This window comes from Labeo rohita, chromosome 16 (assembly GCF_022985175.1).
Source record: "Labeo rohita strain BAU-BD-2019 chromosome 16, IGBB_LRoh.1.0, whole genome shotgun sequence".
NCBI lineage: Eukaryota > Metazoa > Chordata > Actinopteri > Cypriniformes > Cyprinidae > Labeo > Labeo rohita.
The window spans coordinates 18,879,528-18,895,667 of NC_066884.1; the positions used below are offsets into that span (position 1 = coordinate 18,879,528).

Here is a 16,140-nt window from a genome sequence, read left to right on the forward strand (position 1 = left end):
GGCAGTGTATAGTACTCCAAATGTTTGTCCCCGTCCAACCGATTAGTACAGTGATTACTACACACGACAATAATTGATCATCTTCATTTTCACGCGTCATGAAAACACTCTATAGCGGCTAATGAACCGAAAGTCTTGCACATAGGCTTTCTTACACGTTGAAGAATATGGTAAACGTATATTTGCCTTTACTGATATTCCCAGTGTTTTATATTTTATTGAAATAGCAGTGAAAATGACCTGTAGTGGCTTTAAGTATTAGCTTATTTTGAGAAGAATGATTTTTCCTTTTTTTTTTTTTTTTTTTTAAATGGAAAAACATTTTTCTTTTACTTTAATACATCAGCAACTCGGGGCAGAACATTAAGTACAAAAACTCACAATCAGAATAATCTTAAACTAAAGGCTGAATCTTCAAACCAGTTGTGAAGTCAAACACCAAGACCAAAATTAAATTTCCTAAATAACCCAAATGTATTAAATGACACATATGTGACCCTGGACCACAAAACCAGTCATAAGTGTACATTTTTCAAAATTGAACTGAAAGTTGAATAAATAATCTTTCCGTTGATGTAAGGTTTGTTACACTGTAAAAAATAAAAAATGCAATTTGTTGAGTCAGCTTAAAATAATTTGTTACCCTGCTGCCTTAAAATTTTAAGTTCAATCAACTAAAATAAGTTCAGTCAACTTGAAATGTTAAGTTGTACTAAGCAACAACTTAGATATTTGTGTTTGCTAAACTTAACAGATGGATAAGTAACTCAGCTGCCTTTAAAGCTGATTCAACTCAAAAATCTAAGTTGTCACTTAGCATAATTGAACATTTCAAGTTGAATAAACTTTTTTTTTGAGTTGACTAAACTTAAAATTTTAAGGCAGCCAGGTTACAAATTATTTTAAGCTGACTCAACAAATTGTTTTTTACAGTGTAGGAAAGGACAATATTTGGCCGAGATACAACTATTTGAAAATATGGAATCTGAGGGTGCAAAAACATATTGAGAAAATCACCTTTAAAGTTGTCAAATGAAGTTCTTAGCAATGCATATTACTAATCAAAATTTAAGTTTTGATATATTTACAGTAGGAATTTTAAAAAATATCTTCATGGAACATGATCTTTACTTAATATCCTAATGATTTTTGGCTTAAAACAAAAATCAATAATTTTGCCCCATACAATGTATTTTTGGCTATTGCTACAAATATACCCCAGCGACTTAAGACCGGCTTTGTGGTCCAGGATCACATATACAACAATTAACAAAAGAACGCATTTTTCCAATTTTCCAATCTACATTTATTGTATCTTACAGGACAATGTGAAAATGTAATAAGATCCTGTGAAAGAAATGTCAAAAGTGGAACACTTTCAAAACACACTTGGTTTTAACAAACACTAATCTTTCCCAAATTTCTATTCGGTAAAAATGATTGTGATCCCAAGGAAACGGAATGGAAGTAAAGACTGTGCAATATCAATAACTGCAAATCAATATAAAAATTAAAACAAAACAAAATACTCTTAAACTAAGGGTCACAACTCTGTTCCAGATCGTAGTCTTTTTCTTGATGGACTACATGGAGGGGATTGTTCTGTAGTGTGAGTGGCTGAGTTAACAGGAGAAATTTCGGGACTGTCGGTATCAGCCGCATGCTTCATGTAGTGCTGTATCATATCCTTTTCAGGAAGGACTTGTCCACAAGTCACACATTCATGAAGTTCACCATCCAACATGTCCACTCCGCTGTCTTCATCCCCGATTTCCACTTCCATGCTGCTCGATTCCACATCTTCAATAATTTCAACCTCCACATCGAAACCGGATTCGTTTTGCCCCTGCGGACAGTTTTCTGATTTGTCCCCCGTCATGGTAAATTCCATCTTCGACTCTGCCCACATCCTGTCAGATGACACAACTTCTTTGTAAAATCTCTGATCTTTACTGGCCTTTTTGTGGTAAGTAATTTCTGAAGAACCAGAAACTAGGTTATGAGAGCCTGTTTGAGAGGAATCCAGTGTTTGCTTTTCTGCTTTTCTCTTTAAAGGGACACAAACTTCTGCTCCTGCCATTACAGTGGAGTCGTCGAGGTCTTTCAAATCTGATGATGTATTCTCAATGATGTCACCATCATCCTTCTTCTCCTTTACCTTTATTAGACATAATGGTGTCATGGGGCATGCAGGAGTGAGAGATGCAACATCTGATGAACTCCCTGGAACTGTTTTTTCAACACCCAATCCATTAGTCTTCTGAGTTTTCTCCTCATTCTCCACTTCTACTTGAGCAGTAATGTTCACTCCCTGATTTGCTACTCCTACACCTGCAGCCTCTTCCCCTGCTTTTACATCTTCTGTACCAAACACTTGACCAGAACCCTGATCTTCTAAAACAGTCCACCTCTTCTTTGAGGCACTGTCTTGACTTTGCACAGGAATGAGTGTGTTTGAAGGAACGCTGGTTCTGGTTCTGCAGGGCTCTACAGTGTCTTTCTCTGCTTCTTTACTAATGACAGTGCCGGATGGGACCACAGGCATGGCAACGACACGTGGAGCAGATGAGGGTGTTTCTAAGACCAGCGAGGATGGTAAAAAGTTTTGGGAGCTCTTGGTAGGATCTGAGGTAGATGAGTACTGTGCACTGGAAACTGGCACAAGCATGACTAAAGGCATACCTGGAGGAGGCTGTTTATTTAAAGTAAGTTTCCACCTACCATCAGCAGTCTTATTCTTGTCACCGAATGGAACCATGTGGACTTCCTTTAAGCTACTGGGGAATGTGGCAGGCGCTGAGGCCTGAGCAATAGTTTGGATGATTATATTAGGAGTAATTGGTTGCATTATTGGCTGAGAGGGAGTCGCTTTTGGTTTGGGTTTCTTCACAGCAGCCTGTAAACAGAAGAAGAGGATTACATCAAAGGGACATTTTTTTGTTTTCAACAGATTTATATACAGGTGCATCTCAATAAATTAGAATGTCGTGGAAAAGTTCAATTATTTCAGTAATTCAACTCAAATTTTGAAACTTGTGTATTAAATAAATTCAGTGCACACAGACTGAAGTAGTTTAAGTCTTTGGTTCTTTTAATTGTGATAATTTTGGCTCACATTTAACAAAAACCCACCAATTCACTATCTCAACAAATTAGAATACTTCATAAGACCAATAAAAAAAAAACATTTTTAGTGAATTGTTGGCCTTCAGGAAAGTAAGTCATTTACTGTATATGTACTCAATACTTGGTAGGGGCTCCTTTTGCTTTAATTACTGACTTAAATCAGTGCGTAGGATGGAGGTGATCAGTCTGTGGCACTGCTGAGGTGGTATGGAAGCCCAGGTTTCTTTGACAGTGGCCTTTAGCTCATCTGCATTTTTTTGGTCTCTTGTTCCTCATTTTCCTCTTGACAATACCCCATAGATTCTGGCCAGTCAAGCACACCAACACCATGGTCATTTAACCAACTTTTGGTGCTTTTGGCAGTGTGGGCAGGTGCCAAATCCTGCTGGAAAATGAAATCAGCATCTTTAAAAAGCTGGTCAGCAGAAGGAAGCATGAAGTGCTCTAAAAGTTCTTGGTAAACAGATACAGTGACTTTGGTTTTCAAAAAACATAGCAGATGACATTGCACCCCAAATTATCACAGACTATGGAAACTTGACACTGGACTTCAAGCAACTTGGGCTATGAGCTTCTCCACAAAAACTTGCTCTCATCTGAAAAGAGGACTTTGGACCACTGGGCAACAGTCCATTTCTTCTTCTCCTTAGCCCAGGTAAGACGCCTCTGACATTGTCTGTGGTTCAGGAGTGGCTTAACAAGACGAATACGACAACTGTAGCCAAATTCCTTGACACGTCTGTGTGTGGTGTCTCTTGATGCCTTGACCCCAGCCTCAGTTCATTCCTTGTGAAGTTCACCCAAATTCCTGAATCGATTTTGCTTTATAAGCCTCTCAAGGCTGCAGTTCTCTCGGTTGGTTGTGCATCTTTTTCTCCAACACTTTTTCCTTCCACTCAACTTTCTGTTAACATGCTTGGATACAGCACTCTGCGAACAGCCAGCTTCTTTGGCAATGAATGTTTGTGGCTTCCCCTCCTTGTGAAGGGTGTCAATGATTGTCTTCTGGACAACAGTCAGATCAGCAGTCTTCATGATTGATGAATGATACACATTCCATGATTGTGTAGCCTACTGAACCAAACTGAGAGACTATTTTGAAGGCTCAGGAAACCTTTGCAGGTGTTTTGAGTTGATTAGCTGATTGGCATGTCACCATATTCTAATTTGTTGAGATAGTGAAGTGGTGGGTTTTTGTTAAATGTGAGCCAAAATCATCACAATTAAAAAAACCAAAGACTTGAACTGCTTCAGTCTGTGTGCACTGAATTTATTTAATACATGAGTCTCACAATTTGAGTTGAATTACTGAAATAAATGAACAAACTTTTCCACAACATTCTAATTTATTGAAATGCACCTGTAGCTTGAAGCTCTTTAAAGGGGACACATGAAAATCTGACTTCTTCCATGTTTAAGTGCTATTATTGGGTGCATCTACCAGAAAACATGAAAAAGCACAACCCAGTAACTTTCTCTGCAAGCATGTGAAAAAACAAGTGATGTAGGAAGGGGATCTTATATTATTACCGATCGTTAATCTGCACCTTTCCACCCACGGAAACCATTTTGTTTTTGCAATTACTTTCCCAGAAATTATCGACTGTTTTTGTATTTGAGGTAAGAGCTGTAAAGGCACAGTCTTATTCTGAAAAGGGGGGTGGGGAGCAGCAGCTCATTTATATTTAAAGAGACACTCAAAATAGGCACTTTCAAAATAATATAATATATGATCTGTGGGGTATTTTGAGCTGAAACATCACAGACACATTCTGGGGACACCTGAGACTAATATTACATATATTACATAATATTTATGTTAAGCATGAATTAACATTTTTTTCTATAATAATTTGACTAAAACCAAACAAAAACTCTTATCTGGAAAATACTGAATATTAACAAGTGTTAAATGTATGTTAAATGTAAATGACAGAAATTAAATTTATTTATATGACACGCTTCACAATAAAATCATTCCAAAGCATTTTTTAGAAAATAATGTTTAAAAGTATGTGGCAAGGCTATTTTTTTTTTTATTTCTTAAAAATGATAAAAATTATAATTGTCAGTGTCAGTGTAATTGTTAACAATCTGATGGCTTTCAATGAACCTTCAGAATGTTAAATAAAACACTGTTGTTTGGTTTAATTTTAAAGAGATATTTCATTCAAAAATGATCATAGGGCTGTCACTAACAATTATTTTGATAATCGAGTAATCTGTTGATTATTCTGATGATTAATCGAGTAATCGGATATCCATAATTAATTGTTCTGTAGTAATAAAAATAGACCTAAGTAAACACTGGCCTTTAAAATAAATTAAAATACATAAATAACAGCAACAAGGCAATAATAAATAGTTCAAATAAAGTGTCAAAAGAAAGAAATCATATGGTTGTATTGAACAAAACTGTTAAAATACACAATGTATTATAAACAATAGAGCTAATGTACATTACACATTATAAAAAATGCCTGTAGAGGGTGCCAATGCCCTGACGATTGTTTTTACACTTTACTGCGCGATCGAATCCATGTTTAATACAGACTCAATATTTAATTCCAATGTCCACTTCAATATTTTGCCATTTCTTTATGATAGAAAAGCTACAGCCACTGTTATTTCTTGAATATGTGGACATCAAAATGTGAGTAAAAAACTCTGAGTGAGAGTTTAAATTTTATTTTATTTTATTTTATTTTTTATTTTAATTTTGTTATGTTCCATGCAACATTTATTAGTTTTTGGGGGTTTTATTTATAACTTCTAGATTTCAGGATTAGTTCAGTTCAGTTTTATTAATTTTAGTACTTTATCTCATTTCAGTTAGTTGCCAATGCAACATTTCTAATCTTTCAAACAATTTTTTTTTCATCTAATATTTTTACTTTATTTTTTAAAATTTAACAGTTTTAGTTAACAATAACAACACTGGAATAAAAACCGTTATGTCAAATTCCATCAATGTGAATTTGCATTTTTATTTATTAACATGACCAATTTTTTCAGTAAATTTCTCCCTAGCCCCTTTAAAACACCACCTGCTTTAGAGTACAAAACACTTGGTATTCTAAGAATGAAGAAAGAAAAAGAAAAAAAAAAGAAGCTTACCACTGGTGGTGTCACCACTCCACATGTCTTCAGGTGGCTGTCATAACCCTGTTGATGTGGGAAGCCCATGCCACAGTCCTGGCAGAAACACGGCCGCTGTCCCGCATGCCCTCCCATATGTGACATAAGCATGAGTGATGACCGGAAACCCATCCCACATTCAGCACACTTTAGCACTCTCTGGTGGGTGCTTCCATGCTTCTTTAATTCCTCAATGCTTACAAAGACCTGGCCACATTCCATGCAGCGGATCTCATCTGTCTTGCTAGGCAAAGCCCCTTGATGACCCCAGCATCCCGTATCCTTCTTATGCTTATCAAAGTCCTCCTGACTTTGAAAGAAAACCAAACACGCCATGCACTGGATGTTCTCTGGCTTACACTCGTGGTTGTGGTAGAGAGAAGGCAAACGGAAATGACGTTTGCACTTTAGACACGTATACGGTAAGACGCCCAAGTGAGAGAAACTGTGGCGTAACAAAGAAGCCTTGCTGGAGAAGGTCCGCTCACAGTCCGCACAGGAGAAGATGCCTCTGCTGTGCCACTCCAGGTGACGGAGCAGTGAGTTCCGAAGGCGAAAACTAGCGCCACATTTAAGGCACAAATGTCGTTTCGCCTGTTGCCTGTGCGCTTCGACGTGAGTCTTGCACACTTCTAGGTTAGTGAAAATTTGCTTGCAAAAATCACACTGATAGAACTCTTTCTCAAAATGGTTGGTGTCCAAGTGCTGCTGGAGCTGCTCCTCGGTCTCAAAGATGGTGGAGCAAACGCGACAGTGGATGGACGCCTTCTGGGAGTGGGAGCGAAGGTGTGCACGGTAATTGACTAACTGGCAGAACTGCTTGCCACATTCGTCGCAGCGGTAGGGGCGAACCCCCCGTATGCATATTTAAATGCTCTCGGAGTAAGAAGAGAGAGGAGAAGGTGAGATCACATACATGGCAGCGATTCTCTTTATTCTCTCCAGATCCATTTGTCTCTGAAAGTGAAGAAAAAAACGTGTATCAATAGCTGGCGTAACAGGAAATCATTTGTCTTGTCAGGCTATAGTAACCATCAGTTAGAATAAGCTGAAAATTACCAACCAATCAGCAATGTTTTGCATTATATATCATAATTTCCCAGCAAAACTAGCAAAAAAGTATGTTTATGCAGTTACATCACTGCTGAATAACTAGTTAATTTTGCTTGTAAAAAATAAATGACAAAGAAAAATATTTCTCTAGCACATTTTTTTTTTAAATAATAAAAAAATCTAATCAGTTATTTTAAATGATTATACATTACATACTGTATGAAAAAATATATATTGTATTAGATTTACTAAAGATCACATTTTATTAATATTGTTTAGAATGAACACTTATAAAGCTCACCAAGCCTGCATTTATTTGATCCGAAGTACAGCAAAAACACTAACTACTACTATTTAAAATGACTGTTTTCCATTTGAATATATTTTAAAATGTAATTTATTCCTGTGATTTTAAAGCTGAATTTTTAGCACCATTACACCAGTCACATGATCCTTCAGAAATCATTCTAATATTCTGATTTGCTGCTCAACAAACATTTATTATTATTACTATTATGTTGAAAACAGCCGAGTAGAATTTTTTCAGGTTTCTTTGATGAAGTTAAAGTTCAGAAGAACAGCATTTGTCTGAAATAGAAATCTTTTGTAACATTATAAATGTCTGTATTATCACTTTTGATCAATTTAAAGCATATAAAGCATACACTGTTGATAATAAATATTTCTTGAACAACAAATCAGCATATTAAAATGATTTCTGAAGAACCATGTGACACTGAAGACTGGAGTAATGATGCTGAAAATGTAGCTTTGATCACAGGAATAAATTTCATATTTTTTTTAAATATATTCAAATAGAAAGCAGCTACTTTAAATAGTAAAAATATTTCACATATAGTCAAGTAAAACTTTTCTGTGTCCGCAGAACAAAACTCTTTTCCTTAAATTAAAATCTACACATTAGTGTATGAATTAAACCACTGATTGGAAAATGATACACTACCTGACCAGGAAACATCATCATCACCTTCTTCTTCCACCTTCCCCTCCTCCTCGACATCATCTTCCTCCTCCTCCTCCTCTTCTTCTACTTCATCCTCCTCATCAACATCATCATCAGTCAAAACAATTTCTGCATCTTCATCTGTCCTTTCTTCACCAGACATAGCATCATCTATCGTGAGACCAGAGGCTTCCTGGCTCACCTCTGAACATTTCTGTTCCTTGTCATTATTTTTCTTTCCCACTTGTCCGTTTTCCTCTTCATCATCTTCATCATCTTCATCATCTTCATAATCATAATCATCATCATCATCATCATCACTCTGTTCTATCTCCTTTCTTCTTCTTCCTCTATTCCACGAATTACAAATGGCTTTATCCTTGTTCTCTGTGGAAATGATTTTGGAATTGCTTTGAGCTGTTTCTCCATTGCTTGAGTTGTCCGTGAAGGGAGTGAAATATTGATGGTCCTGTAGAAAGCTTTTGTCAGCAGACGCACTCCTAACAACACAGGCATCTTCATGACAGTCGGTAGGCGTTTCAGTCTCTGCTGCTGGCTTTTCAGTGCCATTCTGGGTTGGCAAAAAGTTCTCTTTAACACTCTGTGGCTCACAGAGAGGGAAATTCCAGTTTGAAAAACCCAACTCTGTCAGCTGGATATCGAGGGTAAACTCTGACATGGTGCCCTGAAGGGAAATAGGAAGATTTTTTCATTAATAAAGGGGTCACATGGACCACATATAAAAACATAGCATGTGTGTGTTCCTATAAATGTAAAATAATTGTTTTATTTAAATAACCTACTCACATATAAATGTATAGATCACATATTTCAGTAGTATTATAGGAAAATAGGTCTCCTGTTTGCAGAGAAATTATCCAAACATAAACAGTGTCTACAACATCTAAGTTAAACTGCAAGGATTCAAGACTGCAACATTTTGGTCAGTCAATTTAATCACTACAGTTTATACAGAAGCAAGCTTACTTCATTCATATTACCTAGGAGTCTTCGACGAGCATTTGAAAGCACCTTCGCTTCAGGATCTACTGTTCAGCAATGCAACAATCAATTACTGATCATGCCGGGTTTACTAATTGCTCGACGATAATCTATTATGATATTAAACCACAACTGTATAATGCGTAATTGCAAGTGCCGCCAGTGTTAAAACTGTTTTGTCATGACTGACTACAATAAAGCTTAAATCTGGTTGCATGAGCATACAGAAGAAATAAGGTGAGCCACAGTCCATCCGATACTTCCGGTATGAAATGCCTAACTAGAATGTGGATGTTGCCATCTGCAGGAAGGGAGCTTTAGCGCGCTTATTCGAGAAAGCCAATCACAGCAGTCTTTCTCTAAGTTGGAAGTTTGAATTGTATATCTTTTCAGACTATAAAAGCGCAGAAATTCATATAAAATATTTGCATTCGTTCACATTCTGCTAAACATAAAAACAAAGTGCTACGGTTGCACTTAACGCGTTGAATGAGAGTGTTTAGTTTAATGAACTGTTCATCATTTTAAGTGTTAAAATATGTGACCCTGCACCACAAAACCAGTCAAAAGTAGCACGGGTATATTTGTAGAAATAGCCAAAAAACATTATATGGGTCAAATTTATCAAATTTTCTTTAATGCCCAAAATCATTAGGATAAGATCATGTTACATGAAGATATTTTGTAAATTTCCTACCATAAATATATCAAAACTTATTTTTTTATTAGTAATATGCATGGCTAAGAACTTCATTTGGATAACTTTAAAGGCGATTTTTTCTCAATATTTAGATTTTTAAATATCCTAACAAACCATACATCAATGGAAAGCTTATTTATTCAGATTCCAGATTATGTATAAAGTGAGGGTCACATACACACATAAAACATTTGTAAATGTCACACGAGAGAACAAAACACATTTTAACAAAGTATATCGACTCGTTAAATCCTTCATACTGTATTAAAAATAAACCTGATGGCTATTCATTAATTTTTATCAGTTAGTTTAAATTATCCACCCTATTTTTCCATAAGAGTGGGTGTAAATTTAATGGGTTTGGCTTCTGATCTCATTCACCTCCAGCTATTTGCTGCTTGATTTAGGAAATTGCTGCGTCTTACCATATTGTTTTAATGCAATATCTTATGAACACACTGGTTCATAGTGCAAACAGTTTTACATTTACAGCATGTTGTTATTCTTCTTGTTATTTTTGAACCGGAAGTCTCACCCATAGGCTTACATATCATGTGATTTACCTGTAGTAAAATGTCAGCTGCAGACAGGGGCTCTTTCTCACAGTCCTCTTTCAGCAGAATGTGAGAATAATTCACCTCTGGAGTTTTTTTTTTCTTGTCTCGATGGTTGTGCACAAATCCACACAACTTTTAGGTATTATTAATTTTTCTTATTCTTCTTATAAATGTATGGGTTACTGTGGTAACTAAAATTATTTTTGCACACAAGATGATGCCAGCCTTTTTGGTGTCAAGGAAAATCGTATAATGCTTGCTAAAATTGCTGTCCTTGAATGCACAGTCTTGAAATCATGTTTTATTTGATCAAAGAAGCTTTCCTTAACCACTTAGTTTTACTCTAAGTATGCTGAGCTTGCTGACTAACCAAATGCTAAATGGAAACGTAATGAAGAGGAAAAGTTTAGTCTGACCACTGCACTTTTAGCTATATCCAATTTACCTAATCTTAATGAACAATCAACAGAGATACTGATATTATTCACCTTGTGAAAGATATGTTCAAGCTTCTCTTTTTTTAAGAGCAGTGTGCAAAATTATTGCATAAATATAATAAAAAAATATTAGCCAGAAATGTTATCATTACCCCAAAGTAATGTACAGCAAAAAGGCTTTAATCTGTGATAGCGATAGTTAGAGGAGTCACACTTGTCTGTAGTCTCAAATTTAAAAACTTCCAGAATTTTGAAACTTAGTAAAACATCTCCTCTTCAAATGTGTTAATTCATCATCATGAAAATTGTTTACAGATGCACCATAAATTAGAAGACAGAAAAAATAAATCAGAAAACATTTAAAACATTTTCAATCAATTATTCAGACATTTACTTCACTCAGAGAGAACTGTCTTATTTGTGGGTAACATTTAAGTTCAAGTCAAATGTCAAGTCATACCTGTAAAAAATGGAAACATCTGAACTCAAATTTAGTCAGACCTCAGCTGAAAACAATCATTTAGTAAATCTTTCCATTCACCATTGTACACACTTCTAAAATAATGTAAAAACGATAACACATTATAGTCATAGAAAAGACTTTAAAATTTTCCAAAAAAGAAAGAAAACGACAACGTGAAGCCTTAGACAATATAATAAGGCTTTTCTGTGGGTTTCTCTTGATGGTTTTAGTTACAACATGGTTACCCTACAAATGAGAATTCAGTCATGGTACGAATCCTTTGTTACTTGCCATGCCAAAGCTATGTACAGATGTCAAGATACAATGAGGCACCCAAACATGGCTACCATTCATTAACCATGAACTCGCTACCCTTTGGGTTTCCAGTTTTCAAATAACATGTTCACATAGTGTTGCTCTTGAGGGTCACACAGCTGACAGATCTCCTGCTATGTTACAATTTAAAATCTAAAGTGAACCCTGTCCCCACCTACAATTCTATACACAAAATTTTAAAAACTGAATTTGTCTTCTGTTAACATACACCCTCGAAATTCTTCCAAACTGAATTATCTCTTTCCGACTGGCTTCTCTTCTTTTCCATGGCTCTGCTGATGAGCCTTCAGGTTACTTTCTCTGCCAAAGCTTTTCCCGCATGTGGGGCAAGTGTGCCGGCCGGCGCTATGTGCCCTCGCTGTGTGGGCCTCCAGCTGCTCCGGTCGATTAAAACTCTCCTCACATTCTCCGCAAGGGTGAGGCTTGCGCTGCGTGTGCTTCTCTTTCTTGTGTGCTCGAAGCTGCGTCAGGCTAGGGAAAGTGAGGTCACATTCAGTGCAAGGGATCTGCAGAGCTGGCTGAGGAACAGCTTTCTTGTCATCATTTTCTGCTTTGTCATCTTCTGCCTTGGGCTCCTGGTTAGATTTGGCTGGGCGTCCTCGTCTTCCTGGCGTCTTTACTTCAGTTGTGGGTGGTTTTGCAGAGGCGTCTTCTGAGTGGTTGGTTTCCTCAGGCCCCTCTGCTTCTTCCTCCTTCTTCTTTTGCTTGGCTTTCTTTTCACCGACTGCTGCGGGCTCAGTTCTTGGTGGTCTCCCTCGACGTTTGCCAGTGGAGCTACCGTTGCAGTGCCGGTCACCTGCGTGGTTCTCTTGATGTTGCAGGAGCTCTGCCTCTTCTTCAAACCCCCTACCGCATTTACCACATCGGTAGGTCTTAGAGGAATCCTCTGCATCCTCTCCGTCCATGGGCACAGGGTGTTGGGTCAAACGATGGTTACGCAAAAGTCCAGGGCTTCGAAACGTCTCGTTGCATTCTTTGCACACAAACTGACGTTCAGGACACACTTGCCGCCGATGTGTTGTTAACTTGGAGAAAGAAAGTGGGACATGTTGAAATATTAAACATAGGCTTACATTTACAGTCATGGCATGTGTACGGTACATAGCTGACCATGCTCTCAAACAGTTCTGATAACAACAGCATAACATTTTTTAGTTACTGCCTACAATGGAGATCAAAATTAGAGTATCCTAACAGGAGTAGAAGGGTAGTTTTTAAGCATATTTTATACATTAATTGTATTCTGAAGCACATTATAAAAACTTAAATGACATATTTGAAAAAGAACTCTGATCAAAATTAGAGAACATATACAGATACCTAAAGTCACTGGTGTTAATCTTGCACCTGATGCTAATTTCCTCAATTATATGGCAAACCCTATTTAATGGCTCATTTCCACAGAGCAGTGTGGGATTCGGGACTGAACACCCTTATCCAGCTTCAGAAAAAAAGATGATCTAATTTTGATTTCCACTGTCTTTTTGGTAATCAAGTAAAATTTGAATTAGAACAATGCATTTTTATGCAGCATTTAAGATCCTTAATACTCAGATTTTTTTTCTAATCAAGCATTTATTGTTTAAATTCATTTAACACTTCTCTCACCTCTGAGAATGTGCGGAAACACTCTTTGCAATGTGCACATTTGAAGGGCTTGTCCTCCTTGTTGTGGGTCGACTGATGTTGTGTCAGTTCCTCAGAGGAGGGGAAGGTTCGATCGCACACATAGCATGTGAACAGAGTATCGCACTGTTGATGCAAATACAAAAGGTTTGTGAATACACACTGAAGCAAACCAAAATAATTTTTGAATTCATCACTCAAAGATTTTTAAAATATTTATTTAAAAATATATTTTCAGCACAATGTTTTTAGTTAGACTTGGTTTTTAACTAGAATTAGACTTATACTTATTGGTGTATCGCATTAGTTATACAAGATTATATGGCGGCATAAATTATATGTGACTCAATCATCAGTATTTCCATAGAATCAAACAATGCTATAAGAGTTAAAAATAAAAGGGAAGCACAATGCAAATAGCTCCTTCCTCTGAAAAAGCATCTGTTCCACCTGCTGGCACATTCACAGCTTTCAGTTTGTCAAGACTGTCAAATAAAGCTGACACCACAATGGATGACGCAAATAATATGAGGAAAATAATGTAAAGAAAAATTATTAACAGAACATTCAAAAGTACTTCATTTTGACAGAAAAATCAGGTATTTGGCGCAAGGGTAAAAAAAAACCAAAAAAAAACCATTATCACCAAACAAACGTTATCAAGTGTAAAAGTGTGAAGCCAGTGGTGTTTATCAGATTCAGTGAGAATAAGATTGACACTGTGTAAAAAAACAATTTCTATTATATTAGTCATTTGACTTGGGTTAATCGAGTGTTTGGCAAAAAACACATCTGCTCATCTGGCATCTGCACACGTTTGTGAAACTCAGGTGGCGTTAGAAGACGACTTTAACATCAGACACAAAGCAACACATCCTCACCCCATAACGAGAACTGATACTATCAAACTAACCTAAGAAACCATTCTGGAGCTTGAAGCAGAAGATAAATATTTGATTGCGTATAATACTGAGCGTATTAATGCTGTTTTTATCAATTACATTTATTAAAATGTAGATGTTTTAATCTAAAGCTTCTTACAAATGAGGAAGAAAAGCAAAAGCGAAAACCTTAAGGAGACAATAACTTGAGAAACGTTAGTGAATCCCAAATTATCAGAGACACATGCTAATATGGTGCTATGAAAGCAATGTTTCAACTAACCTGTTGAAGCTGCTGTTTATACTCTTCCCGATGACTCTTCTTCATATGCCTTTCCTTAGCTTTTGAGTTGCAGAAAGTAATAAAACATTGGAAACACTGCAGGCTTTCATGCTGGTCTAAATGCAGAGAGAAAGAGAGAGGATGACCAATTTAAACACCAGTATGGGAGACAACGCTAATAAGTTTATAATAAAACTATATACCAAGTGTAACATCAAGATATAAAATGGGCTAACAGCAGACATAAAAAAAGAAAGCATCCTGCTCCTCAAGAAAACATGTAAGTAATTTCTACATCCCAGCTTTAAAAAACACTTTGAAAATTGGCATATCACTAGCTTCATGCAACAGGTGCCTATTAGAAACATAAATTTATACCTGGAGGTCTATCCATATCCATTCCAGTACTAAATCAATGATTTTCCTTCATACTCACATGACTGGATGATAGGAGGAGGTACATGTCCCTGAATGGAGGTGGTGTAGGTATCCTCTGTCTTCTCAGAGGGCAGTTCAGCTTCAGCAGGGGCAGCAGCCTCTCCTCCACCCATTACTATCTCCTCTATATTCAGTATGTTAGAGTCCATTATGAGGAATTAAGAGTTCAATATACGCCTGCTGTAAATGATATGACAGTCAATTAATCTATGTATACAAATGCATACGGTACAAACATAGTAGTGTGTGCAAGTATCACAAAAACCCGTTTAAAATCGCCACTTAAATTATTAATTAACGCTAGGTTGTAACTAAACCATTTCTACACGAGTTTTCAGCTAGAAGTTTTAAATAAGAAAAGTCACCTGAGCCATTAAAACACACAACACAGCTGACGATCTTAAAGTAAGATTAACACACATTTACCTATCTTTGTTTCACACGCTAAGAACTTAACATCGGGGAAGTCTAAAATTTTTGTAGATGATATAAAAACATGGTTTCGTTTTAGAAAACAGTTAAGAGACCAAACGTTTCTAATCGCGCGTTTTAGAGCCGCCTACCGTTTGTTCGCATTAACTAAGCTAGGCTAAGCTAACGTTACATGCTACCGGCTAACGAGGCCTACAAGGGCCTTAAGCTTGTGCGAACCAAACCAATGCTATGTAGCTAACTAGCTCTTAATGTAATGAAATTAGCCTCACTATTAATGCATCGAAGCCGCTGTAAAAAATAAAATAAATAACAGTTAGTACGGAGTTATCCGTTTACTTTTTATTTAGCTGCTATTACATTAGCTAGCTGCTGAGTTCGAGGTTAAACTTGGTGCAGACTAAACAACCAAGTTCGCTGGCCAAAGCCTCTTCAAACAAAGCCTCAGAAAGAGCGAAACATTTCTATTTTAATTTCATCCGATTTCAGTCTTAAAAATAATTTAGCAGAATTCTTACCTGAAAGAGAATATCCTATTTGTCTGGAGGGAAAAGGCATAAACCAGAAATTCATATGAAAATAAAGGGGGCGCAAACGTGTAGTCAATGACCCGCTGTTAAGACTGAAAAAACCTGCATCACGTGCCAAGACGTCCGCTGTACTTTCCATTGTGTTCATAGAAAAGCAGAACAGGTATGGAGATG

At 36.7% G+C, this 16,140-nt stretch overlaps 3 protein-coding genes across 5 annotated transcripts; all 3 read right to left on the reverse strand.

The window, feature by feature from the left end:
- Window positions 1-1,195: 1,195 nt before the first annotated feature.
- LOC127179053 (uncharacterized) lies at window positions 1,196-6,995 on the reverse strand. Its single transcript, XM_051132304.1, has 2 exons — window positions 6,244-6,995; window positions 1,196-2,896 (listed from the first exon to the last, which is right to left on the reverse strand). Exons 1-2 carry the CDS (start codon window positions 6,598-6,600, stop codon window positions 1,544-1,546), a joined length of 1,710 nt encoding a protein of 569 aa, XP_050988261.1. The 5' UTR covers window positions 6,601-6,995; the 3' UTR covers window positions 1,196-1,543.
- Window positions 6,992-9,550, reverse strand: LOC127179054 (zinc finger protein hangover-like). 2 transcript variants are annotated; one of them, XM_051132306.1, is made up of 3 exons: window positions 9,283-9,550; window positions 8,282-8,966; window positions 6,992-7,221 (listed from the first exon to the last, which is right to left on the reverse strand). In XM_051132306.1, exons 2-3 carry the CDS (start codon window positions 8,958-8,960, stop codon window positions 6,992-6,994), a joined length of 909 nt encoding a protein of 302 aa, XP_050988263.1. In that variant the 5' UTR covers window positions 8,961-8,966; window positions 9,283-9,550. The 2 variants fall into 2 exon arrangements, with proteins under 2 accessions (XP_050988263.1, XP_050988262.1); XM_051132305.1 differs by having other exon boundaries at window positions 9,269-9,550.
- Window positions 9,551-11,136: 1,586 nt separating this feature from the next.
- On the reverse strand, window positions 11,137-16,099 carry LOC127178997 (zinc finger protein 714-like). Of its 2 annotated transcripts, none has more exons than XM_051132230.1 (5): window positions 15,955-16,099; window positions 15,003-15,184; window positions 14,567-14,682; window positions 13,385-13,528; window positions 11,137-12,801 (listed from the first exon to the last, which is right to left on the reverse strand). In XM_051132230.1, the coding sequence occupies exons 2-5, from the start codon at window positions 15,151-15,153 to the stop codon at window positions 12,010-12,012; spliced, it is 1,203 nt and encodes a 400-aa protein (XP_050988187.1). In that variant the 5' UTR covers window positions 15,154-15,184; window positions 15,955-16,099; the 3' UTR covers window positions 11,137-12,009. The 2 variants fall into 2 exon arrangements, with proteins under 2 accessions (XP_050988187.1, XP_050988188.1); XM_051132231.1 differs by lacking the exon at window positions 15,955-16,099 and adding an exon at window positions 15,431-15,579.
- Between the last annotated feature and the right edge of the window lie 41 nt (window positions 16,100-16,140).